Below are 25,339 nucleotides of genomic sequence, written 5' to 3' on the forward strand. Positions count from 1 at the left end.
ATTTCTTATTTATTTATTTATTTATTTTGAGACAGAGTCTCACTCTTGTCGCCCAGACTGGAGTGCAGTGGCGTGACCTCAGCTCACTGCAAGCTCCACCTCCCGGGTTCATGCCATTCTCCTGCCTCAGCCTCCCGAGTAGCTGGTACTACAGGCGCCCACCACCATGCCTGGCTAATTTTTTTTTGTATTTTTTAGTAGAGACAGGGTTTCACTGTGTTAGCCAGGATTGTCTCAATCTCCTGACCTTGTGATCCGCCCGCCTCGGCCTCCCAAAGTGCTGGGATTACAGGCATGAGCCACAGCACCTGGCCAAAAATCTCATAATGTTTTTAAGAAAGTTTGCAAATTTGTGTTAGGCCACATTTTCAAAGCCGTCCTGGGCCACATGCAGCCTGCGGGCCATGGGTTCAACAAGCTTGCTCTAGAAATTGGTTTTCAGGCCAGGCGTGGTGGTTCATGCCTGTAATCCCAGCATTTCGGGAGGCTGAGGCAGGTGGATCACCTGAGGTCAGGAGTTCGAGACCAGCCTGGCCAACATGCTGAAACCTTGTCTCTACTAAAAATACAAAAAATTAGCTGGGCGTGGTGGCGGGTGCCTGTAATCCCAGCTACTCAGGAGGCTAAGGCAGGAGAATCACTTCTACCCGGGAGGCGGAGGTTGCAGTGAGCCGAGATTTCGCCATTGCACTCCAGGCCTGGGCAACAAGAGCGAAAACTCCAGCTCAAAAAAAAAAAAAAAAAAAAAAGTTGGTTTTCAAATCCTTCTTTCTTTACCATGTTACACCATAAATATTTTTGTTATGTTGCGTGTGTTGAGTACTGGTGATAGGGAAGACAGAGAGAAACAGGTGGGAAGGAGAAAAAGAGAGGGAGGAAGGGGAGACAGAAGGGGGAGATCTATAGAGACAGAGACTGAGAGACAAATACAAAAAGGTTGAGACAGGAAAAGGGGGAAAAAAACAAGCTGGGAGGGAAGGAAGACTGAGAGAAGGGGGACAAAGAGGAAGAGGATGGCCAGTGGGGCTGGGGTGGGTGGGTACAGACAGAGAATGAGTGAGAGCAAGAGAAGCGCAGGAGACAGTTAGATGATGGGCAGGCAGCTGATGTATGGATGGGTAGCTGGAGGGAGAGGCCGTCAGTAACTTCACATCTCTCTGTTTCTATTTCCTGCCCTCAAATGCCTTCATAATAGAGTCTACCTAATAAGGTTATAGGGATTCAGTGCAGATGAAGTGCTGGCACTCAGTACGGGATCAGTAAGTATTAGCTATTATTCTATCACATTAAGTTGCATAAACTTTAACCTCATTACTCTTAAATTCTCTATAGAAACCTAGTCTTCTTCTGTCTTACAAGCCCTCAAATTTAGCTAATAGTGTTATACATTGAATACCTTAAAATTGTATTTAAAGACAGGCCATGAATAGAATTAGGCATTGCTTTTTGAAGCCAAAATACCATGAGGGTGGGGAGGGTCATATTCATTTACCCAGATCAGCAATAAAAACACTAGTGGCTAACAAGGCTTTCTGGGGAAATTGCCTGTCATTGGGTAGCCCGGTGCCTCTGGTGTCAGCTGACCCAGGAGTCCATGAAGACATGTTAAAAGAAGAGGAAATGTGAAATGAATGCTTTCAAACCAGCCATGGCTGGCAGCAGAATGGGAGGCCTTTCAGTCTGTTGCAAATGGCCTGTGACAATAAAAATGCCTTTGTGGGTATTAGCAGGCTGACTGTGGACAGTTTGGATCTGCGGCCACTGCAGGGATTCCTGGAACCTTTTGGGAAGGTGTCTGAGGAGCTCACTGTGATGTCTGTTAGGAATCTGGAGCAAATCCTATTTCTTTTGAAAGCACAGAGAACTGTGTTTTTATGTTATACCTTTAGGATTTTGGCCATGGTTTATATTTCAGTCAAAACAAATCATTGTGTTCCCTGGGCTTTTATATAGGTTTTTCTGGTCAGGTTGCATTTGTTTTTCAACTTTACCATCTGTCATTATTGCTATTCTTATTACAGGTTAACAGATTATTAAACTGCACTTTTCAGTACCTTGTTGCTAAAGACAGACAAGTGCAGGGTGTTCCACATCTGAGTTCACCCAGCAGTGCTCTGTTGTTGCGTTGCACTGAGCAGGCACAGAAGGCTCTGAGATACGAGGACTTGGTCTCTACCCCACAGGAGTTTACATTGTAGTGGTGGCAGAAGAGAAAGTGTGGTATAACAGAAGGTGCGGTTGTTCTGCAGTGAGCCTCCCAGTGTCAGGTGCCACAGTTGGCATCCATGCAGAAATTCTCTGCATGCAGGATTCATTGAGCCCTCCCGACAGCCCAGCTAGGTTGATGCCATGCCGTTGTTGCCGTGTTGTGCAGTTGAGAAACTGAGGCTCAGAAACATCTTCAAGACATGCTGGTGCTGAGATTTGAACAAGGCCTGTCCACCCAGAACCCATGCTTTTTGTACTGCAGGGGACATGTGAACAGATTGCTTACTGGGTGATAGATGCAGGGTGGTGATAGAGACAGACACCAGGTACCCAAATGGGTTAAAGGAGAAGCAACCTGTTGTGGGCGAGGTGATGGGGAGGAGGAAGGACCAGTTAGAGAAGTTTTATGGGAGATAGGGAGGCCAGGAAGAGCAGAAGAGGCTGGGGAGGGAACTCTAGGGAGAGTAAATGGCACTTGTCACAGTGCAGTCAGGAGAGTCAAGCAACAGGAGGCCTGGGGGATCTGAAAGGAGTTTGGGGAGGCTGGAATGGAAAGCAGGGGTAGAGGGCCAGATGCTCCCAGACTCAACCCTGAAGGGCCTGGCATGCCTGCTTCAGGAGCTCAGACTTTTACTATAGTGGGAGAAGGAATAACAACCCCAGCCATTTTTTGAGGGCCTGTGTATGCCTAGGCCCTCAAAAACATGTCCCATGTTAGCTGCAAATTGCCAGTTACCCTGCAAGCACATCATGATCCCAGCATTGCCCCCGATGACACTGCCAGTAAGTGGTAGCTGACCGTTGGCAGACAGGGCCACCTCCCAAGCCCATGCTCTCTTCTGCCTCTTGGCTGGCAGCCTTCTCTAGGGGATTTGAAGCAAGAGAATGACCTGGTCAGGTCTGCATTTGAGAAAGGTGGCCCTGATAGTAGGGAGTGGAGGTGGAATGACCAAAGGGGGACCCAGCCAAGGGTGTGGTGGAGCATGGAAAGGACAGAAGTGATGAGAGATTGAGGAGGAAAAGTGCCAAGATGCAGGGTGGGAACTGACAGAGGATGACTTCCAGCCTCGGTCCTGACATGGGCGTGAATGGCAGGTGTTCGGAATGGCCTTGAAGATAGTGGCGTCTCTATGAGTGTCTTTGTACTCCATTTCCAGTAATTGGAGACTTTTTCACCGTAGATTCTTAGAAGGTGACACAATTTTTTTTTTCCTTTTTGGTTGAGGGAGGGGGACAGGGACTGTGTATCTTCAGAAAGGTTAATATTTGAGGCCAAGGCAGGCAGATCACTTGAGGTCAGGAGTTCCAAGACCAGCCTGGCCAACATGGTGAAACCACGTCTCTACTAAAAATACAAAAATTAGCTGGGCGTGGTGGTGCGCATCTGCAGTCCCAGCTACTCGGGAGGCTGAGGCAGGAGATTCGCTTGAACCCGGGAGGTGGAGGTTGCAGTGAGCCGAGATTGCATCACCACACTCCAGCCTGGGCAACAGAGCTCGACTCTGTCTAAAAAAAAAAAAAAAAAAGGTTAAGATTTGGACTGTTGATAAGGATAGGAGTTAGGATGGAGAATTTTGTTTCTTAAAAATTGTCTGGCTAAGACATTGTCATGTAAAAGATTCCTGGGGAAATATTTAAACCTTGGACTAATTTAAATAACTTTATTTTTAAAGGAGGTTTCTCTAGAAACTCATTTAATCTACTGCCTATAATGGCTATAAGTGAAAGTAATAAAACTGCATTTATTTTAAAAGAAAATTGTATAATTTGGACTTCTCACTAATTTATCCCGGTCTCCTTTTTAGGCTTTTCCTGTGAGAATGCTGAGGTTTGACTGAGCCAATTCCTTAGTGCAGGAGTTGTTAACCTGGAAGACCCTGGGAGTCTGGGATAGAATTCAAGGGCTCCGTGTCCTCTGATGGGAAAAATTAAAACTCCATTTCACTAACCTCTTACTAAAATTTAGCATTTCATTTGTTTAAGAACATAGGTAACAAACCACAGTAGTAGTACGGTGCTTGTGACTGTCTCTGGTCGAAACTAGGTATTTCTTTTTTTTTTTGGTGAGAGAACCGAGTTTCACTCTTGTCATTCAGGCTGGAGTGCAGTGGCGTGATCTTGGCTCACTTCAACCTCCACCTCCTGGGTTCAAGCAAGTCTCCTGCCTCAACCTCCTGAGTAGCTAGGATTACAGGCACCTGCCACCATGCCCAGCTAATTTTTATATCTTTAGTAGAGACGGGGTTTCACCATGTTGGCCAGAATGGTCTTGAACTCCTGACCTCAGGTGATCTGCCCGCCTCGGCCTCCCAACGTGCTGGGATTACAGGAGTGAGCCACCACACCTGGCCAGAAACCAGGTATTTCATATCAGGTAACAGTTGTGATTACTTTGAAATGACATAGTTGCCACTGGATCTTGTTATTTAATGTGCAAATAAAGAGACAGCTATTTAATGCATTAATAAGAGCTATATTACAAGTTTTTAAAAGTATTTTGAGGACTGTTTCAAAAAGTCTTTTGAGGACTATTTTCCTTTGCAGTCCTCTGTAAATGCACCATTGCATTCCAACCTGGACAACAAGAGCGAAACTCTATCTAAAAAAAAAAAAATTCATCCACAGGACAGCGCTGGCCTTCCATTAGACTTTTGCTGTTGAGTCTCTAAGTTTTCAGGAGCTGTGTTTCTCTAAGGAGCAGGGGCTACTGCTGGTTCTTTATGTCTTTTCCCTACTGCCCTGCCCCTCCCTGCACCCTAGCAGCTGACACAGTGTTTTAGGGTCTGAAGATAACACAAAGGCTGTGTTCAGTTAAACGTATGTCTCTCTCTCTCTCTCTCTCTGTGTGTGTGCTTATGTGTCTGTGTGTTTTAATAATTTTAACTTCTCTGGGTGAAGGTGTAAATTACAAAATAAAGGACCATGTAGAAATAGATAAAATGACTTCCATCAAGCTCAAAATGTGGGAAATAATACTTTTCCTCTAAGCTCATATTTTGAAAAGTTGTGTGAGACCGTTACAACTTGAGAATAGTCTGAGCATGATCTCATCCGTTGGAACGGAGTATGAAATAAAACACGAAGCCTCTTTTTAGAAGGATCTGTTTTATAGATTTTTAAATTACAGAGATTCCTTGAACTGGAGGATAATAGTGAAGGACCCACAAAGGAAATAGAATAAAGCAGCACAAATTTAAATAATTGAATGTGAGCAAAATTAAAGGGAACATTTGTCATGTCTGACATGCTCCATCCTCCTGTCCCCCCCACACTGAACCGTCTCCAAGAACCTTCCGGAGAGCCCACGGTGTGAACAGTAATGAATGCTCCATAGCTGGCTGCCTTGCACTCTAGTGGGAACTATGATGTTGGGCACAAGTGCCAGCACGAAGGTGGGAAGCTTCCCGGGGATGTTTTTCCTGGAGGTCAAGTCGCCCTTGGGCTGTGAAGTAGCCGGTGCTGGGGTTCATGGGCATTTCCCTTCCCTGACTGTTCGCCAGCGTCCGGTGCAGCACCAGCGGCCCCTGGAAGTCTAGGCCAGATATGCCGTGTCCGAGAATCTTTTGTAAACATTTTTCATCAGTGACTCACAGCTTTGAGAAAGGATTATTTTTATATAAAACGATCTTTCAATTCTACTGTAAAGACCCAAACCATTTTCTTAGAATACTGTCTAAACAAGTTAATCATGCACAGATCCAGTGAATTCTGTGGCCTGGTTCTTATAAAATTTCCAAATAATTTTATACTGTCATAGCCAGAGCTAGAGCTTTTTAGAGGTTTGAGGCGTTTTTTTAGATGTATCACTGTTCTTGGTGCTCAACTAGCTAATTAGTGACTTTTTCTGAGTTTAATTGGTGAGTGGAAACCTTTTTGTTAACATTATGACAAAATAACAATATGGTTTTAAGTGGAGTGAGAGGCGCTTTTGAAGATCCAGATCTTAAATCTATTTAAAGTATGACTCAGAAAGGCTGCAGAAAATGTTCACTAAAAAAATTTAAGAATAATAGCAGATGCTAAAATTTATTTCCCAAGACAATAGCCAAAAGATCTGCTGGAAGAACAGAAGAAGGGAACTATTTGGGGCATCTTTTTTTTGAATGAAGCCTTCGGGCTTCTTTAGGGGAATCTCACTTCCTGACAGAGGGAGCGGTGGAAAGTTTGTGTCTTAAGCAAGAAAGATTTAAGTACATTCTGCAACTTTGGCCTTGTAAACTGTGATCATTTTTAAGGTTGACGAGCATAGTTCACTATGAAATGAAGCAAGTAACTTGGCATTTATACATTGTGAGTCAATTTTGACATCAGCCTGGATTGGGAATTGACTGGAAGGTTTTGGTGTTGGACTGTGGCTACGCTTCAGTGTCTCGGTCCAGAGGCATGCATGAGCAATACTTCCCTTTGGGCTTTAGCCATTAATTTGTGGAATAGAGCAAGAACCGGAGAGGAAAGTTGAGAGACTGCCTTGGATCGCCTGATGTCCTGTTGAATCAAAAAGCAGTGGGAGGCCCTTTCCTTCCTAACAAAGGAAAGGCCTCATCCTCTTGCATAACATTCCCAGCATCTGTCGACAATGTTCGGGACCGTCCCACTTTAACCCACACTTCAAGTGGATGGCCACCTCTGGGCGGGGATCTGCATTCTGCTTATTCCAGGTGTTTTCCAGGCCACTTCCCCGATTATGTAACTTTGATCAAATCCAGATGCGGCAGAATGTTTGATAGAAGAGGTCAAATGGCATTTGAGAAGAAAAGCATTTCTGTATTCATGACTTTGGTTTAATTTCCTGTGTGGGCCTGGTCTGCCAAAGTTGTATGCTTATGGCCACGAGGTTGATGCACCAGAGGGAGGCACACAAGTGCCTTTTCAGGACAGCCTGAGGGAAGCCTCCCTCCCCAGCATGCTTTTTCATGTTAAATTATAAATTGTATAAGTTTAGGGCCAGGCGCAGTGGCTCATGCCTGTAATCCCAGCACTTTGGGAGGCTGAGGTGAGTAGATCACTTGAGACCGGGAGTTCAAGACCAGCCTGGCCAACATGGCAAAATCCTGTCTCTACTAAACATGCAAAAAAAAAAAAAAAAAAACTTAGCCAGGCGCAGTGACTCACGTCTGTAATCCCAGCTACTCAGGAGGCTGAGGCAGGAGAATCGCGTGAACCTGGGAGCTGGAGGTTGCGGTGAGCCGCGATCGCACCACTGCACTCCAGCCTCGGCGATGGAGTGAGACTCCAACTCAAAAAAAAAAAAAACATTTCGGTTGGCTTCTATTAAAGTTTTTATATGCTTGTCATTGTTTTCTGGTAATAAAAACAATCCACATTTATTGTGTGAAATATACCATAATATAGAAAAGTATAAAGAAAATTTAAGGCCAGGCACGGTGGCTCACGCCTATAATCCCAGCACTTTGGGAGGCTGAGGCGGGCTTATCACCTGAGGTCAGGAGTTCGAAACCAGCCTGGCCAACATGGTGAAACCCCGTCTCTACTAAAAATACAAAAAAAGTAGCTGAGTGTGGTGGCGGGCACCTGTAATCCCAGCTACTCAGGAGGCTGAGGCAGGAGAATTGCTTGAACCTGGAAGGTGAAGGTTGCAGTGAGCAGAGATCACGCCATTGCACTCCAGCCTGAGTGTCAAGAACGAGACTCCATCTCAAGAAAAAAAAAAAAAAGAAAAAGAAAAGTAAATTTAAAGCACTTAAAATCCCACCCACCACCCTGAGTTAATTACTGTTCACAGTTTGGTGAAATTCCTCCTAGTCTTCTTTCAATTTTTTCATACTTGGGGCCATGTTTATATACTGGAATGTAATATAAACACTTAATATATTGTTGGGAGTATATTCTCAAACTTAAATATTTTTTCCAAAAATATTTTGAATGGCTTTTAAAATATATCCTATTTTATGCATGCAGCATAAACTAACTTATCCTGTGTTGATAGATATTTTGTACTTGCCCTTTTCTGTGCTGTTATTTAAAATTAGTATATAGAAATCATTGTGTTGATCACTTAGGATAAATTCCTAGAGGTAAATCAGATATTAAATTCTTTATAGACTTCTGGTTCATATTCCAGTTGCCCTCAATTTATACACTTACTACTAGCATTGTGTGAGAGTGCCCATTTCTCTGAAATCTTACCCACACTGGCTGTCAGTGTCGAAAAGATGTATCTGCAGATTTGGCAAGGAATTTGCATTTCTTTGATTATTATCAAGCATTCACACACTTTCCATGTTTAATGGTAATTTTTTTTTTTTTTTGAGACGATGTCTCACTCTGTTGCCCAAGCAGAGTGCAGTGCCGTGACCTTGGCTTACTGCAACCTCTGCCTCCCAGGTTCAGGTGATTCTCCTGCCTCAGCTCCTTAGCAGCTTGGATTACAGGCATGCGCCACCATGCCCGGCTAATTTTTGTATTTTTATTAGAGATGGGGTTTCACCATATTGGCCAGGTTAGTCCTCGAACTCCTGACCTCAAGTGATCGCCGGCCTTGGCCTCCCAAAGTGCTGGGATTACAGGTGTGAGCCACCGCACCTGGCCTTTAATGATAACGTAAATTTTTTGTGAATTGCTTATTCGTGGCTTTGCCCCATTTTTTCCATAGTGGAGGGATTTTTCTTTTTCTTGTTGGTATGTAAAGTCCTTGTGTGTCAAGAATGCTCTGCCTGACAGTTTTTCTAATGTAATGACAGTGGAAGCTCTTAACTGGCTTCCACTTGACTGACTTGCTAAATTGACCAGCACTCTTCACTTCCTTATAAAACATGCCTCCATAGTCCCCGTGCCCCATGGCACACGGGATGGGGTAGCCACACTACCACTGTCTGCTGCTGCATATGTTCCTGTCCACAAGAGCCAGTCGTGTTTGTTTCCAAGCCTGTTTCTTTCAGATATATCTGTTGTTGTAATTACTTGGTTAATATGAAACCAATGAAATGCAAGTGTGAAAAGAGAATTGTTTCTAGGAAAATTAAGATGAATGCTTTAGAAAGACTCAGTAAAGGAAGATAACTTTAACAAATTACTACAGAATTAGGTGTAAGACAACTGTAAATGATTGGAATGAATTACAGAAATCTAGAAAGCTTCGACAGTGGGAATGCATAGTGAATGGCTCTGAGTTCTCCCTCCATCTGTAGGAAATTGAAGCTGGAAGTGAGATGATACATTCATTATAGGGAGGACTTACAGAAGAAAACATCAAGCTCTAATCACATGTCCACATTTCATTTTGTTTATTTATTTTTTGAAATGGAGTCTCACTCTGTTGCCCAGGCTGGAGTGCAGTGGCATGATCTCAGCTTACTACAACCTCTGCCTCCTGTGTTCAAGCGATTCTCGTGCCTCAGCATCCTGAGTAGTTGGGGCTACAGGTGTGCACCACCATGCCCAACTAATTTTTATATTTTTAGTAGAGACGGGGTTTCGCTATGTTGGCCAGCCTGGTCTTAAACTCCTGACCTCAGGTGATCTGCCTGCCTCAGCCTCCCAAAGTGCTGGGATAACAGGCATGAGCCACCGCACCCAGCCCCACATACCTACATTTCAAAGGACAGTCTTTGGCCCTACAGTCAAGACTACCAAACCAATGTACACTAGATAGGGGTGGGGATCACATTGTTGTTTTTTTGGGGGGGTGTTTTTTTTTTTTGGTTTTTTTTTTTTTGAGACAGAGTCTCGCTCTGTCACCCAGGCTGGAGTATAGTGGTGCGATCTCGGCTCACTGCAAGCTGCACCTCCTGGGTTCATGCCATTCTCCTGCCTCAACCTCCCGAGTAGCTGGGACTACAGGCACCCGCCACCACGCTATGCCCAGCTCATTTTTTTGTATTTTTAGTAGAGACGGGGTTTCACCGTGTTAGTCAGGATGGTCTCGATCTCCTGACCTCGGGAATCACATATTTTAATAAAATTGATAATCCCTAATAGTGATGGCGCTAGGGTGAACTTTTAGAGCCAATGTAAGTACTCGAGAAAGGGGGCCAAACATATGACTAAGCTTCTACACTCTAGGAGATGTCAGTATTGCAAGAACCTGTTCCTTGAAATTATCTTTGCCCCCCACCATTCAGAAAAATTACCAAATATTGTAATAATGTAATTTAGGACTTACCCTTTCAGAGAAACAGTTCCTGAAGGTTGACTTCAGTTAGTAGTACAGAAGCTAGACTTGAAGACCTTTATGATTTATGTTCTGTTGGTTTATCCCAAAGAGATATTTTAGAGCACATCCATTTCTGAAAGTTCTCTGGTCATGTTTCCGGAAGTTTAGTCTAGTGTCTCAGGTGGGTTCTTTTTTTTTTTTTTTTTTTTTTAAAGATAATTCAGAATCAGGCCCACCCCTGAGATGGTATTATTACCCAGGAAAGAATGTGTGAGGATCCTCTAAATCCATAGAGAAGGAAAACTAAAACAATTTTGTTACCATTTGTGTTTGGCTCAAGCATCTGGTAGATCCTTCAGTTCTTTTCAAATTAGAATTTTCCTCTCTCTTTTTCTTTTTTTTTCTTTCTTTCTTTTTTTTTTTGAGACGGAGCCTTACTCCATTTCCCAGGCTGGAGTGCGGTGGCGCAATCTCGGCTCACTGCAGCCTCACCTCCCGGGTTCAAGCAATTCTCCTGCCTCAGCCTCCCAAGTAGCTGGGACTACAGGCACCTGCCACCATGCTCGGCTGATTTTTGTATTTGTAGTAAAGACAGGGTTTCATTGCGTTGGTCAGGTTGGTCTTGAACTCCTGACCTCATGATCCACCCGCCTCAGCCTCCCAAAGTGTTGGGATTACAGGCGTGAGCCTCCACCCCTGGCCTCTTTTTTTTTTTTTTTTTTTTTTGAGACGGAGTTTCTCGTTACCCAGGCTGGAGTGCAGTGGCGCAATCTCTGCTCACTGCAACCTCCACCTCCTGGGTTCAAGCAATTCTCTTGCCTCAGCCTCCTGAGTACCTGGGACTACAGGCGTGCGTCACCACGCCTGGCTAATTTTTGTATGTCTAATGGAGACGGGGTTTCACCATGTTGGTCAAGTTGGCCTCAAACTCCTGAACTCAGATGATCCACCCATCTTCGCCTCCTAAAGTGCTGGGATTATGGGCATGAGCCACCGTGCCCGGCAAAAGCAAGAAACTTTCACTGCATATTTTAAGCAAAGGCAAACGCATATGTGGATAGACTTTTAATTTGACTGATCTCATATTGAATCAATGAATTTTAGAAGCTCAAACTATTGGGGAACAATAGTTACCACCTTGTAGTGAAAACACTTAATTTCCACAAGATTTAGTAAAGGAAGAGTTTTTTAAAAACCATCTTAATAATAATAGTATGTATAGGTGTTAAGAAATGAAATAAATTATGAATGTGTAATGTTGGAAACACAAATATTTTTGCTTCTCAGAATAAAACTAATTTTTTCTCCCAATTTTCTCTTCCTTTTTCTTTTTTCTGTTCCCCCCCTTTCTCTTCCAGAAGCCCTTCAGCGGCCAGTAGCATCTGACTTTGAGCCTCAGGGTCTGACTGAAGCTGCTCGTTGGAACTCCAAGGAAAACCTTCTCGCTGGACCCAGTGAAAACGACCCCAACCTTTTCGTTGCACTGTATGATTTTGTGGCCAGTGGCGATAACACTCTAAGCATAACTAAAGGTAAAAGGGTTGTGGGCAGCTAGTGGTAGTTGCAGGAGACAGAAATCTGAGAATTGCGGTTTGACCTGCCACCGTTTGCTCGTTAAAGGAGCAGCTTTGAAATCTGGACTGTAGGGATATCCAAAATAACAACCGCATGTTTCCAAGGGAGTCACCTCTCCTTAGAGGAGTTCTTGTACAATAGCCCTGGGCAAAAACAGAACTTGCCCTATTTTTTATACTGAAGAGGACAGCTGGACAAAATACTGAACGCAATTTTTCCCCTAAGAAAAAGCATTATTAACCTAAAATGTCTTATATTAGGAACAGAGCAGTTGAATAAACACAATTGATTTATAAAAATTCAGGCTATATACTTACCTATCTGTTCAGTACAAACAGGAAGCTTCAGATATAAACGTGTATTCTCATACACTTATAAATGCATATCTTTATGTGGACTTGTTAAAATGAAATTGGTATTTAGGAATTTGGAGATTTTTAGTAGTTACACAAGAATCAGTGAAAAAGAACAAAGCTGGTTTCCAGAGCTGATATGTCTGATTTGGTTCCTTTCTTCTCAGGTGAAAAGCTCCGGGTCTTAGGCTATAATCATAATGGGGAATGGTGTGAAGCCCAAACCAAAAATGGCCAAGGCTGGGTCCCAAGCAACTACATCACGCCAGTCAACAGTCTGGAGAAACACTCCTGGTACCATGGGCCTGTGTCCCGCAATGCCGCTGAGTATCTGCTGAGCAGCGGAATCAATGGCAGCTTCTTGGTGCGTGAGAGTGAGAGCAGTCCTGGCCAGAGGTCCATCTCGCTGAGATACGAAGGGAGGGTGTACCATTACAGGATCAACACTGCTTCTGATGGCAAGGTAGGTACCCTTGGCAGGGGGGCTGATGGGCCCAGGGCAGGGGAACCAGAGGTCCTGCTGTCGGATTGATAAATTACTGCAAGAAAGCTCAACCAAGAAGATGTTTAAAGAATCTTTCAAGTAAACAGTAGGAGTCATTCCGTTAGGCTTATGAAGACCCTTCATTGAAGATCGGTTCTGTGATATTACAAGTTCCTGGGACTGGTATGATTCTCTTACTGTCTTGCTAGAGTTTTGTTGTTAGCAAGTTACTTAAAATAGGAGGAATATCTGTTGGGTTTTGGACACATTTTTTACAATAAGATTCTTCCTTTAAAAAAAATATTTTATAATGATAGAAATCATCCCCAGTGAGAAAAATTCAAATAATAGATAATCTTTCTTAGAGCGAAAGACCACTTTACTATCCCCTCCCCCATAGACGCCTGGCACATGGGCTTCTTCCTGCGGATGAACACATTCATGGAGAGGTGTGTGGACATAAGTGCATACACGCATGCAATTTTCAGTGAAAACCGGGATCAGACCCCACAGCTTACCAAACCCAAAGTGTGGCGTTGTAAGGGAGGTGGCCTATATGATTTTGCGGCCTTCATATAAATAGTCCTTAAGAGTCCATAAAGAGAAGGGAGGAGTTAACATTAACTGAGGTATTGCTGTAATACCTGCATCTTTGCATTAAAGAAAGGGAGGCATAAAGAGATCTTGCCCGATGTCAACCTAGTGAGTCATTGATGGAATAGACTTGGATCCCACAGTTTACTCTACTGCACCAGGCTGTAGTTGAGGTACAGTGTAGATAGGTGGATTGGGGTGGTCCCGATGGTGTATGTTTGTTTGTTTGTTTGTTTGTTTTTGAGATAGAGTCTTACTCTGTCACCCAGGCTGGAGTACAGTGGTGTGATCTTGGCTCACTGCAACCTCTGCTTCCCGTGCTCAAGTGATCCTCCCACCTTAGCCTCCCAAGTAGTTGGGACCACAGGCGCACACCACCATGCCCAGCTGTTTTTCGTTTGTTTGTTTGTTTATTTTGAGATGGCGTTTTCGCTCTCATTGCCCAAGCTGGAGTGCAATGGTGCGTTCTTGGCTTACTGCAACCTCCACCTTCCGGGTTCGAGCATTTCTCCTGCCTCAGCCTCCCAAGTAGCTGGGATTACAGGCATGTGCCACCATGCCCAGCTAATTTTGTATTTTTAGTAGAGACAGGGTTTCACCATGTTGGTCAGGCTGGTCTCGAACTCCTGACCTTAGGTGATCCACCTGCCTCAGCATCCCAAAGTGCTGGGATTACAGGTGTGAGCCACCACGCCCGGCCGTTTTTGTATTTTCAGTAGAGACAGGGTCTCGCCATGTTGCCCAGGCTAGTCTCAAACTATTGAGCTGAAGGAATCCGCCCTCCTCAGCCTCCCAAAATGCTGGGATTACAGGCATAAGCCATTGCACCCAGCCTATATTTTTTTAATAGTATGTAATGCATGCATATGGTTAAAAAAATCAAAAGAACAAAATGAATTACAGTAAAAAGTAATTGACTTCTAATTTACTTTTCCCTCTCAGAGGCAAGGACTGTTACTAGTTCCTTCCAGAGTTATCCGGACATAGATGGATGGTATATAGATGTTTATATGGATGTTTATATTCAAAAAGGCACACAAATGATGCATGCTCCAGGCTGTTCTGCATCGTGCTTCTCCCGTGTGATAATACACCTTCGAGATTGTTTTATGGCAACAGATTTAGAACTGCCTCATTCTTACCAGTGACTGTGTACCATGAATGGACTGTCACTTATTTCAGTAGTCCCCTGCTGGTTGACTTGTAGGTTGTTTCCAATCTTTAGTTATTATAAATAATGCTGACATGAGGTGGCTTTCAAACCTTTTTAAAAATCTGGGTCTGCTGTAAGAAAAACTCATTTTACATCACCACCCAGCCCTCACAATATAACAAAAGTTTCATGAAGTCTTACCTACCCTTACTGTATGTAACGCACTCTGATAGTTTGCATTTCATTCTGTTCTATTTCACTTTTTTAGAAATTCTGGTTGTAATCCACTAAATGTATTTCATAGACTGACTAGTGGCCCGTGGCCTGGTTTGAAAATGCGCTGCACGTACTTCTTTGTGTGGGTGTAAGTGTATGCAGATAAGTTGCTAGAACTCATTGAAGGTTATGTGCATCGCCAAGTCACCCTCTATAGAACTGTACAAATTTTTTCTCCCACAAACAATCCATGAAAGGGCTTGTTTCCCCTTAACCCACACCAACAGTTTATTATTAGACATGTAAAAACATCTTTGTCACTCTTACTGGTAAAGAATGGCATCTCATTATGTTGAATATGCATGGTGGCATATTTTGAGTCATCTTTATGCCATTTAGTAAATTCATCTTTTTCCTACATGTTAGAAATATACCAAGTGTATATGTATATCTAGGCCTGTTGACTCCTCTGTTCTCTTCCATTGGTCTGTCTATCCATATGCCAGTACCAAACTTGTAATTGCTATAGCTTTATACCATGTTGTGGTATCTGATCGGCTAGTCCCCACTTACCTTTTTAACTTTTTTTTTTTTTTGGCTGTCTTCACACATTCACTTGTACCATATGAACATACATATATTTCCTTTTTAATGTTCTTATTTTTCTTCACATCCCAAAGTCTTCTGGCTGAAGTCCTATTGCCCATATCTGATGCTTTCCACCACTGCAGAATTCTTTAGTACCAACACTGCAGTGTGCATGATGGACAACAGAGCCTGTTATCCCTGTGTGACTAGACATGGGCCTGTCAGCTTGCTTTTTGGGTTATTGTTCTTATCCCGGAGGTGGAGCTGCGTCCTTCCATTCTGAGGGATGTACTTCAGGGCATTCGGCCCTTTGAAAGAGCCTTCAGACCACAAGAGTACCTTTCTAGTGAATCAGAACACCAGAGTGCACCACCCATGGGGGGTGATTTTCTGGAGCAGACAGCTTGCTTCCCATCTGTGCTATTTATCCAAGGCAAGTCATGCTGCACCGAGATAATCACTTGAGGTTTGCACTGAACAGGATAATGGTTTCTTTTCCCTAGAGCTGTTTAATCAGCAACCTTGGAACAGATGCAGGCAGGCATGATCTAGTGTGACAGCTCATTAGCTAGGGGTTGGTCTAAAATACTGTTCAAAGGGGCAAGGAAAGGCCCGCATATGGGATATGTGATTTGCAGAATTTGAGATTCATCCAAAGAGGGAGAATCTGCCTAAGGTGCCTCCGTCTAAAAGCTAGTATGTGCCAGGTGGGTTTGTTTCATTCCAGGTAGAGCACAGGGAGCTCATCTGACCAGGCAGTGTCCACCATTGGGCAACACATCACACTTTGCTTGGCGTCTTGCCTCCTCCCTCCCCGCCTGGCACAGACTCTCCCATCAGCTGTTTGGGCACCTGGGGACTTCTGAGCCCATAGCATCATCCAGCAGACTGTCTGCGGAGGTTCCTTCCTGTGAGGGCCGCACTCGAGGGGGTGTGTTGGGTGGGATCGTATCACTGGAATGAGTGAACATCGTTAGAGGGAGCTCCGACAGCTATGCGTGTGACTGTGTGGCTTGCCGCTGAAAAATGCTGCTCACATAGCAGAACTTTGATGCAATCCTTTTTGGATTTCTAAGGGGAAAATTTAAGACTGATAGGAGGAATAGGCTGGGGTTGAATAAGTTTGGTTCTTATTTTTAAATTAGCTCATCTTTAGAAAACAACTGAATTTAGAAGATTCTTCTGTAAGGCCCCAAAGGATTTCTTTCTGCCTCCCCCCTCTTGGTTCTTATTTGCCTCACTCCTTGTGTTCTGAGCTTTTCAGCAGCCCTTGTGGCTCATCATCCCCGGACCACCAGCTCAGGGCCCAGAGCTGGGGACCGGGAGTTATGAGCTGGACTCTTGAAGGGGCCAATACTAAACTGAGCCATTGCCATTTCCTAGGAGCCTTGACAGTCTCAAAAATCTCTGGATACCCTGGGATTTGATTGTCATTTTTCTGATACTTTCCCAAAGTTGTAACCCTCTGTTGACATAGCAGAATTGAAGATTGATTTTTCTTCACCACCTCCTGCCTAAAGGTCTTAGTTCTGAATGTTTGTGTCCACACCTCATTGACTTCTGTGAGATGCCCCTGTCACGTTCCTCGATTCCTTCTAGTCCTTAATAGAGTCTTTCCTTTTCTTGAAAGAAATTTGCCCAGTTGACATTTATTTTCATGGTCTGCTGAAGTGACAGATCCAAGGTTGTCCTAAGCTTCAGCAGAGTTGCAGGAAGGGACCATTTACACAGCCTCTTGGATGTTTAAGGTTTACCCGCCCTGACAGTGGCTCAGCAGGCGTAGGCCTCCTGGTGAAAAGCCGAGCACGTGGCTAACCTGCTCTGGTGGAGGAGCTTTGGACCGTTCTTGTGTACCGCGAGGCTTGCCTTCCTGCTGGTGTGTGAGCAGCTCTCGGGGGAACTTGCTTCCTGGCTGAGCAACCTGTAAACAGTATGTCTGAGGTGGGACTCCCGGGCCCAGCAGCCAAAGATTGCACAAGTCTAAGCTCTGTTAGGCCTGTCAGTGTGGCTGTCAGAAGAAACGCTGTTTCTTTTCTTTCTTTCTTTTTTTTTTTTTGAGACAGTCTCACTCTGTCACCCAGGCTGGAGTACAGTGGCACAATCACGGTTCATTGCAACCTGCGCCTCCCAGGTTCAAGCGATTCTCCTGCCTCAGCCTCTCAAGTAGCTGAGACTACAGGTGCCCACCAGCACGCCAGGCTAATTTTTGTATTTTTAGTAGAGATGGGGTTTCACCATGTTGGCCAGGCTGGTTTCGAACACCTGACCTCATGATCTGCCCGCCTTGGCCTCCCAAAGTGCTGGGATTACAGGCGTGAGCCACTGCTCCCGGCAAAATGCTGTTTCTAAGAGTTTCTTTGACAAGTCCTATCCTTCAGGTTCATGCATGATTAGGGAAAGGCAGCAGCCCTGGCTGAGCACCTGTGTGTTAGTGGAACCAGGTGCATAGTGTAATGACATGCCATTCATGACACTAACTTTACTTTCTTCCCTGAACATGCCACGAATTCCTGATGATTACACAGTTCCCCAACAAATGCTGCTCAAAACCTAGAACTAATCAGAAGGAAGCACCTGCCTTGACTATTAGTGGGACGCGGGGAAGATGGCTGTGAACCGAATATGCAGTGCCTTTGAGGAAGAATGGTTTTAATATTTAGTAAGTGTCAGTATGTAAGTTTTATGATGAAAAATGAACTAAGTCACAACGTCTGTAAATTTAATTATTGAAAAGGATAAAGTTGGGCCATTCAGTGAAACCTCCTGTAACTGAATCTCTAACACAGTAGCCAGTGGGGGAATCAAATGAGCCCAAGAAGAAATTCTGCTTAAACTAGGACTTAGGGGAGCCATTAGGATTCCACGCTGGAGTGAAGGAACCCGATCTGCCAGTTGGGGAGCACTCCTTTGAGGCCTGTGTGCTTCTTGCTCCGACGGGAGAAAGGGATAATGAGACTTGCTCCCAGGTGCTCTGCCCTGGAGCCCAGCAGGCCACATGGGCTCTTTGACTCTGTACTGTGCCAGTGATTTCCAAGGTGGGAGTGGTGCTCTGATTCCAGGAATGTCTTCTTGGAATGGCTTTTCTCGCTTCTCTAGAGTCCTTGGTAGGGAGCACACCATCAGCTGAGCTAACCTGAGAACAGGGGTTGGAGCACTTGCCACCGGCAGTGAAGTAATAGGATAGCTGACAGACTTTTCCAGAGGGTCGGGGATTGGGAGCTGACCCCAGGTCCCGCTCCGTTTTCTTTGTGTACAGCACTTGTGTTGGTGACTAGCACTGAAGAGAGTGAGTGGACGTCACTGTGTGGTTATGAAGCTAACGGCAGCCCTCAGCGGTGCCGACTTCCGCTCCCCGATGCATTCCTGTGTGCACGTTCGTGGGTCTGAGCATGACTCATGGTGTGTGTCCCTAGAGCAGTTCACTCAGAGGCTTCTCTTCAGTGCTCTCAAGAATCAAAGTGGGGCTGCCACGTCCTGAAAAGTATTGCCATTCAGAGGCCCTGTCTTGCAGAGGGATAAGCCACTGTCCCCAGGCCACAGTCCTTACACCATGAGCAAGTTCCCCAGAGTGGACCAATCTTTCTAGACAAGTTTTGTGTTTTTCAGAATTTATTTTAGTGAGATTGTTATCAAAAGATTGTAACCCCAAAATGTATGCCTTTGGCTTGCCTGTTTTAGGAATTCACTTGTGTTATCTCCCCAAGCAAAACAAAAGAAAGAGAAACCTTCCTGTTGACGAATCCTTTTTACCTTCTTGAGGGTTGTCAATGGGACTAATTTGTATATTTCTTTGCTACCTTCTTTTAAAAACATTTTTCTTATTTAATATTATAGACATATAGTAATGGTGCCTGACATAACCCACAGCCAAAGGCCTTGGCCTTGCTGTGTGTATTTCAGGCTTTTTCTCCCCCCACCTTTTTTTTTTTTTTTAAGTAGTAAGATATTACAGTTATAGCTGAAGCCTGATCCTGTTCCCTTTTTTTCCCCTCGTCCCAAGCATCACCACTGTCCCAAATCTGCTCCTTCTTCCCACGTCTTTGCAGTTTGGGCAAGTCTTCTGAATGCCTAGTCATGATTTTAAGTCTTCTTTCCACCTTCAGTGATGGTTGGCTGCCCTGAGCAAGCCAGTAGATTCAGTTATGTGCCTGGAGTCCAGATGTTTTATGTGGATTTTCATGTGGAATTGTTTTTGGTAAGGAAGTATTCCCTTGCCACACCAATGAAAAGAGAAGAAAACAGGTAGCTGGCACCCGCTGCGTTGTTGCTTTCTGCCAGCCTGCTCCTTCTCCTTCCTCTCCGTCTCTGTTGTGTCCAGATGCAAACTCTACATGGAGGGTTTGACCCTAGGTCCTTACCTGCTGTGGCTCTCACACGGGGACCGAATGCTCTAGTGTCATAAGTCCTTCCTTTTGCTTCCTCGTGTTGGATATGTTTAGTGGTTTTCATCTTCTGATCACTATTTCATTCTAGGTTTATCCTTTTAAATTATAAATTAAATGAATTCTTTGCTTTTCCTACCAGCAACTACCCACCAAGTTCTACTGTGTGTTAATTTAATCAACAGTTATTTATTGAGTACTTACTACATGTTGATTTCCTGTTCTCAACATTGGAATGAAAACAGCTTAGGGTTCTGCTTTCATGAAGCTTCCATGCTCTTAGGTGGAGACAGACAGTAATTAAGCAGATAAACAGGAAATTAAGAGCTAGTAGTGGGTCCATTGCTGAGAAGTAAGACAGGTGGTAGGATGACCCGTGCCATGTGATGACTTTAGATTGGGTGGTTGGGGAAGACTTCATGGACGTTAAAACTGGCCTTGGAACGGGAAGCGAGAACTGGGCATGGAAGATGAGGGAGTGGGAGATTTCAGGCAGAGGGAGCAGCAGCAGGTACAGAGGCCCTGAGGCCTTTTATTATGCCTTTCTGCTTGAGCGAGTAACTTAGAGCACACCTAGAGAAAGACAGCAGAATTGGTCTTCTAAACACTCTGTCCTGTGTGGAGAGCTGCTTATGTGAGATTTTGCTGTGCAGTGAATTAAGGCTCATCCAAACTGGCTCACATGAGCTCTTTGAGCTTGCCTGTCTCTGTGGGCTGAAGTCTGTTCCCTGTTTCCTTCAGCTCTACGTCTCCTCCGAGAGCCGCTTCAACACCCTGGCCGAGTTGGTTCATCATCATTCAACAGTGGCCGACGGGCTCATCACCACACTCCATTATCCAGCCCCTAAGCGCAACAAGCCCACCGTCTACGGTGTGTCCCCCAACTACGACAAGTGGGAGATGGAACGCACGGACATCACCATGAAGCACAAGCTGGGCGGGGGCCAGTACGGGGAGGTGTACGAGGGCGTGTGGAAGAAATACAGCCTGACGGTGGCCGTGAAGACCTTGAAGGTAGGCTGGGACCACCGGGGGCATCCAGGGTACGTGGGACAAGGCATCTGCTGGCATTAGGCGATGCATCTGCCCGGAAGTCTACCTCCCACCTGCTGTCCAAGGGCTTCATTGGTGCCGCAGAATGGACTTTTCCGTCTTACATCATCCTTGTGTCTTTGTAGGAGTGGAATCATTCTCATAGTCCGAGTATGTTTCCACATATGGTGAGAGCTGACAAGCGCGGAGGGGTTTTGGTGTAAAAAGATTAGTCATTTGGAGAGGTTTTCTCATTTTATGGCAAGGTTCTTTTAAAGCCGTGGGTTTCCATGCTGTTCGTGCGGCATGGAGATCACTTCCTACCGAGAGTTAAGGAGGAAAAAAAAGATCTCTGAGTTTTGAAAGAAGATTTAACCAAAATGCATTTGACTCTTCTGTGGATTTTTGTTGGCTGATTTGGAAGGCAGGTGCCCTGGGCATCCCCAGTGGGTTCCAATTCTGCAGCTGCCCAGACTCCTGCAGGCAGAGGTGGAAGTGTCCCTGCTAGAAAGGCGTCCGGGAAACTCGCTTTTTATCAACTCAGATACAGTCTGGTCTTTCTTGTTAAGTGGGACTTTACCCTCTCCACTAATGAATAGTGTTTGTAGTTTCCAGGCAGGTTTTTTTCTTCTTTTGAAGTTCTTTGAAACCCTTAGGACGCCAAGGGAAGGAAGTTTTCATTTTCAGCCCTCTGCATTCTTCAAAATGTGATCCAGGCTTCTCCCTGTGGTGAGGGTGTCCCCTAGTGTTGACTTACATTATTTCCACTTGTTTTAAATGAACTTTGATTACCTTGACCTGTGCACAGAAATTAAGAGAGGGAGCCCCTTTTTAGAGCTATTAGAGAAGAACTGAAACATCCACCTCTGGGAAAAATAGAGCTTAGTTTGTGCATGTGTCTCAGAAGTCAGTTGCACACATTGAGACTGGTGCAGCCACATGCCTGCCTTTTAGGGACTCTGACTGACCTGATGCCTTCACCCAAAGGCATAGTGAAATGGGAAGGATGATTTCTGGCTGGTTTAACGTGGCTGCTTTAGAGAAAAGATCACATTCTTTAGTCCTAGAAACCAAAGATGGCTTCCTGATGCTCTTATTCAACACGTGCCTGTCTTTTGAGGCAGGACTGGCACTGGGATGGGGGCATGGTTTGGGGTTACCTTAAGGATCCTGGGTATTTCTCAGATAGGACTTTTTCTTTTCTTTTTTTGAGACGGAGTCTTACTCTGTTGCCTAGGCTGGAGTGCAGTGGCATGATCTCAGCTCACTGCAACCTCCGCCTCCCAAATTTAAACGATTCTCCCTCCTCAGCCTCATAAGTAGCTGGGATTACAGGCATCCGCCACCACACCCAGCTAATTTTTGTATTTTTAGTAGACATGGGGTTTTGCTATGTTGGCCAGGCTGGTCTCGAACTCCTGACCTCAAGTGATCTGCCTACCTCAGCCTCCCAGAGTGCTGGGATTATAGGCATGAGCCACCACGCCCGGCCCTGGACTTTTTCTTAATTTAATAAATATTTATCAAGTTCTTCACTTCTAATTGATGGTTCCTGGGCTCAACACTGGATTAGAAAATGAATGGGACAGAGTTCTTCACCTGAGGCATGGGGTGGTCCAGGTAGTAGGAGGGAGAAGGATTGCAGCGCAGCAGTCCTTGGGACACCACCGGGGGTGAACGAAGGAGGGACGGGGGGCTGTGCAGGTGCCTCAGCTCCTTGGGTTGCACAGGGTTGAAGACCAGACCCAAGAAATGGGGCCTTGACCAGCTCAGCAAACTGAGAAAGGCTGAGATTTCACACACTTCTACCAGGATTTGTAAAATGAAGGAAGATTCCAAGCGCAAAATACACTAGATTTCAACCAGTAAAAGCTTGTCTGAAAACTTCCAAGATCACGTTGCACAACTTGACATTTGAGGAAATCTACTTCAGTAGATGGTGCTGTGGCATTGTTTTCTGAACAACTGAAGGAGGAGATTCCAGAGGAGGGTACCTACTGGAGTCCTGTGTGGTTTGGGGGGTGGACTTCTTATATCACTGAATCTAAAGTGGGTGCCTTTTAGAATGTGCTTTACTAATAATGTGTTACTCTGCTTTTAATTATACTTCTAATAATTTTTCCCAAGAGCCTAATTAATCTACGATCTCACTGTTGGTAAAGAATTATTGGATGTCATTGCGTGGATTTCTGTGGGCAGTCACCCGGAATGGTATCTAATTAGGGAAAAGGCAGTATGTCGCTTTCTGGAGGTGCATTAACTGAAAATACGGTACTAAGCAGCTGCTAAATAAATTAGCCCTCCTTCCTCCTGGCCATGCGCAGAAATATCCCTGCAGTATGTTGCCTATTTGTCAAATAAGATTAGTGTAAATATTGGGCATTTACCTTTGCTATAGAAGCTGAAATTCCCAGGCACGGTGGCTTACACCTGTAATCCCAGCACTTTGAAAGGCCAAGGCTGGTGGATTGCTTGAGCCCAGGAGTTCAAGACCAGCCTGGGCAACATGGCAAAACTCTGCCTCTACAAAAAATACCAAAAAAATTAGCCAGGCGTGGTGGTGCGTATGTATTGCTAGCTACTTGGGAGGCTGACATGGGAGGATTACCTGAGCCCGGGAGGTTGAGGCTGCAGTGATCCGTAATCGTGCCACTGCACTCCTGCCTGGGCAGCAGAGTGAGACCCTGTCTCCAAAAAAAAAAAAACAAAAAAAAACAAAAAAAAAAAACGCTGAAATCCTTGCATGGATTCTAAATCATGGCAGTGGCTAACATTCAGCTTTCATCATGCCCTTGCTGTGTGCCTGGCAGAGGCCTCTGTGCTTACTACATATCACATCTCATTGAATCCTCACAACCCTTAAGATCCTTCTAGGTTGAGCATCCCGAACCCTAAAATCCCAAATCCTAAATGCTCCCAAATCTAAAACTTTTTGAGCACTGGCATGCAGCTCAGAGGAAATGCAAACTGGAACATTTCAGATTTTGGATTTCAAATTTGGGGTGCTCATCTGGTAATATAGTGTGGATATTCCCAAATCTGCAAAGATCTGAGCTCTGAAACACTTGTAGTTCCAAGCCTTTCAGTTAAGGGACATTCACCCTGTATCAACATTTTAATGCTGAGAAAATGGAAGAGAGAGAGGTTAAGTGACTGGCCTGGCATCACACAGCCAGGAGTGGCAGCATCAGGATTTGAACCGGGGCACTCAGCTCCAAAGCTCAGCTCTTTTTTCAAATTGAACCCAGGTTCTTATTTCTCAAACACCATAAAAAATTTACATAAGCCACAGTTATGCCTTTAAAGAAAAAAATCACCTTTTCCCCCACTCTCCCATCTACTTCCTTTACAGGTTGTAGGGCTACGATCTACCTTCCTCTTCAAAACCCTTGAAAAATCCTTGCAGCCTCACCCAAGCGTCCTTCCCTCAGCGGATTTTTGAGCCTCAGATTTTCCTCCCATCCAGCCTGTTTCCTATCGCTGGCTTCTCCAAGGGCAGAGCCACAGTCCTCCTTTGCCAGCAGGGGGAGCAAGGGCCTACTTTTAACCACTACTCCATAGTGAACAAGTAAAGCAGCCTTGGGTCATGTACCCGCCAGGCAGAAGGAAGACAGAAGAGAACAGGAAAAAAGGAGGACACTAGGCTGACCCCTGCAGATGGGAAACTGGAATTACAGCAAAGGCTCATTGATTGGGAACTGCACCCTTGAATTTTGACAGTATTGGGCAAGACATAGTCTTGCTATCTGTGTTAAAGGGAGGACGTGCTTAAGAAAACCAACAGTTAAGTACAAGAAGCTCTAATTTTTTTGAGGTTGGGGAACGGGGTCTCACTGTGTTGCCCAGCTGGCCTAAAACTCCTGGCTCAAGTAGTCCTCCCACTTCAGCCTCCTGAGTAGCAGGGATCACAGGCTTGTGCCACTGTGCCCAGCTAAGAGGCTGCAATTTTTAAATAAACTGTATTCAAAGTTTGTACATCAGTGTTTTTTTTTCTATGAATCAGTTCTCTAAGTAATAGAATTTGGAAAAGACTGCTGGTGATCTAGCTGTGGCATTTAGATTGACTCATGAGCTGACAAATTTACTGCTTAAACAGTGGAAAATAATGTACAGGATATGTTTTTTTGAATAGGTTGTCCCACCCTCGAGTTCTGTCTTTCCTGAGTCCGCATACGTGAACCTTTTTTTAACCAGGTGACAGCATCCCATAGGCACGGATCTCTGTCTTCTGTTGTCCACATCATGTGTCTTAGCAGTTGTTCCTTATCGATATACATAAGGTTGTCTTGTTTTTGCATGGATATATTTTAACATGTACCAATGTTCATGTGGGCCTTTGTCTTATTTCCAATATTTTGCTGTTCTAAGCAGCAGCACAGGGATTCCCCTCATTTGCATGTATGTGAAACTATCCTGGTGGGTCAGCTTCCAGAAACTACTGGATCAGGGACCATGTGCATTTATGGCCTTGACCATACTGCCAAAGTACCTTCCAAGGAGTTTGTGTCATCAATTTGCACTCCCCAGTGGTGTTGAGAGAGTGCCTGTTTCCTCCACCAGCACAGTGTGTTTTGGTTTTATTTCTCCCAGGAAATGGGTGTTACTTGGGGAGCTCCAGAAAGAAGCCGAGAAGAAGGGCAG

The 25,339-nt window shown here is 44.8% G+C and overlaps 1 protein-coding gene across 2 annotated transcripts in view; it reads left to right on the top strand.

The window, feature by feature from the left end:
• Window positions 1-25,339, top strand: part of ABL1 (ABL proto-oncogene 1, non-receptor tyrosine kinase) — a 168,566-nt gene that overhangs the window by 123,219 nt on the left and 20,008 nt on the right. For both annotated transcript variants that reach the window (XM_030818046.1, XM_030818047.1), the window contains exons 2-4: window positions 11,680-11,853; window positions 12,417-12,712; window positions 20,408-20,680. In XM_030818046.1, the coding sequence (XP_030673906.1) occupies window positions 11,680-11,853; window positions 12,417-12,712; window positions 20,408-20,680 (743 nt within the window). The remainder of the gene's footprint in view (window positions 1-11,679; window positions 11,854-12,416; window positions 12,713-20,407; window positions 20,681-25,339) is intronic.

The sequence above is a fragment of the Nomascus leucogenys genome, chromosome 8 (genome assembly GCF_006542625.1).
Source record: "Nomascus leucogenys isolate Asia chromosome 8, Asia_NLE_v1, whole genome shotgun sequence".
In the NCBI taxonomy this organism is placed as follows: domain Eukaryota; kingdom Metazoa; phylum Chordata; class Mammalia; order Primates; family Hylobatidae; genus Nomascus; species Nomascus leucogenys.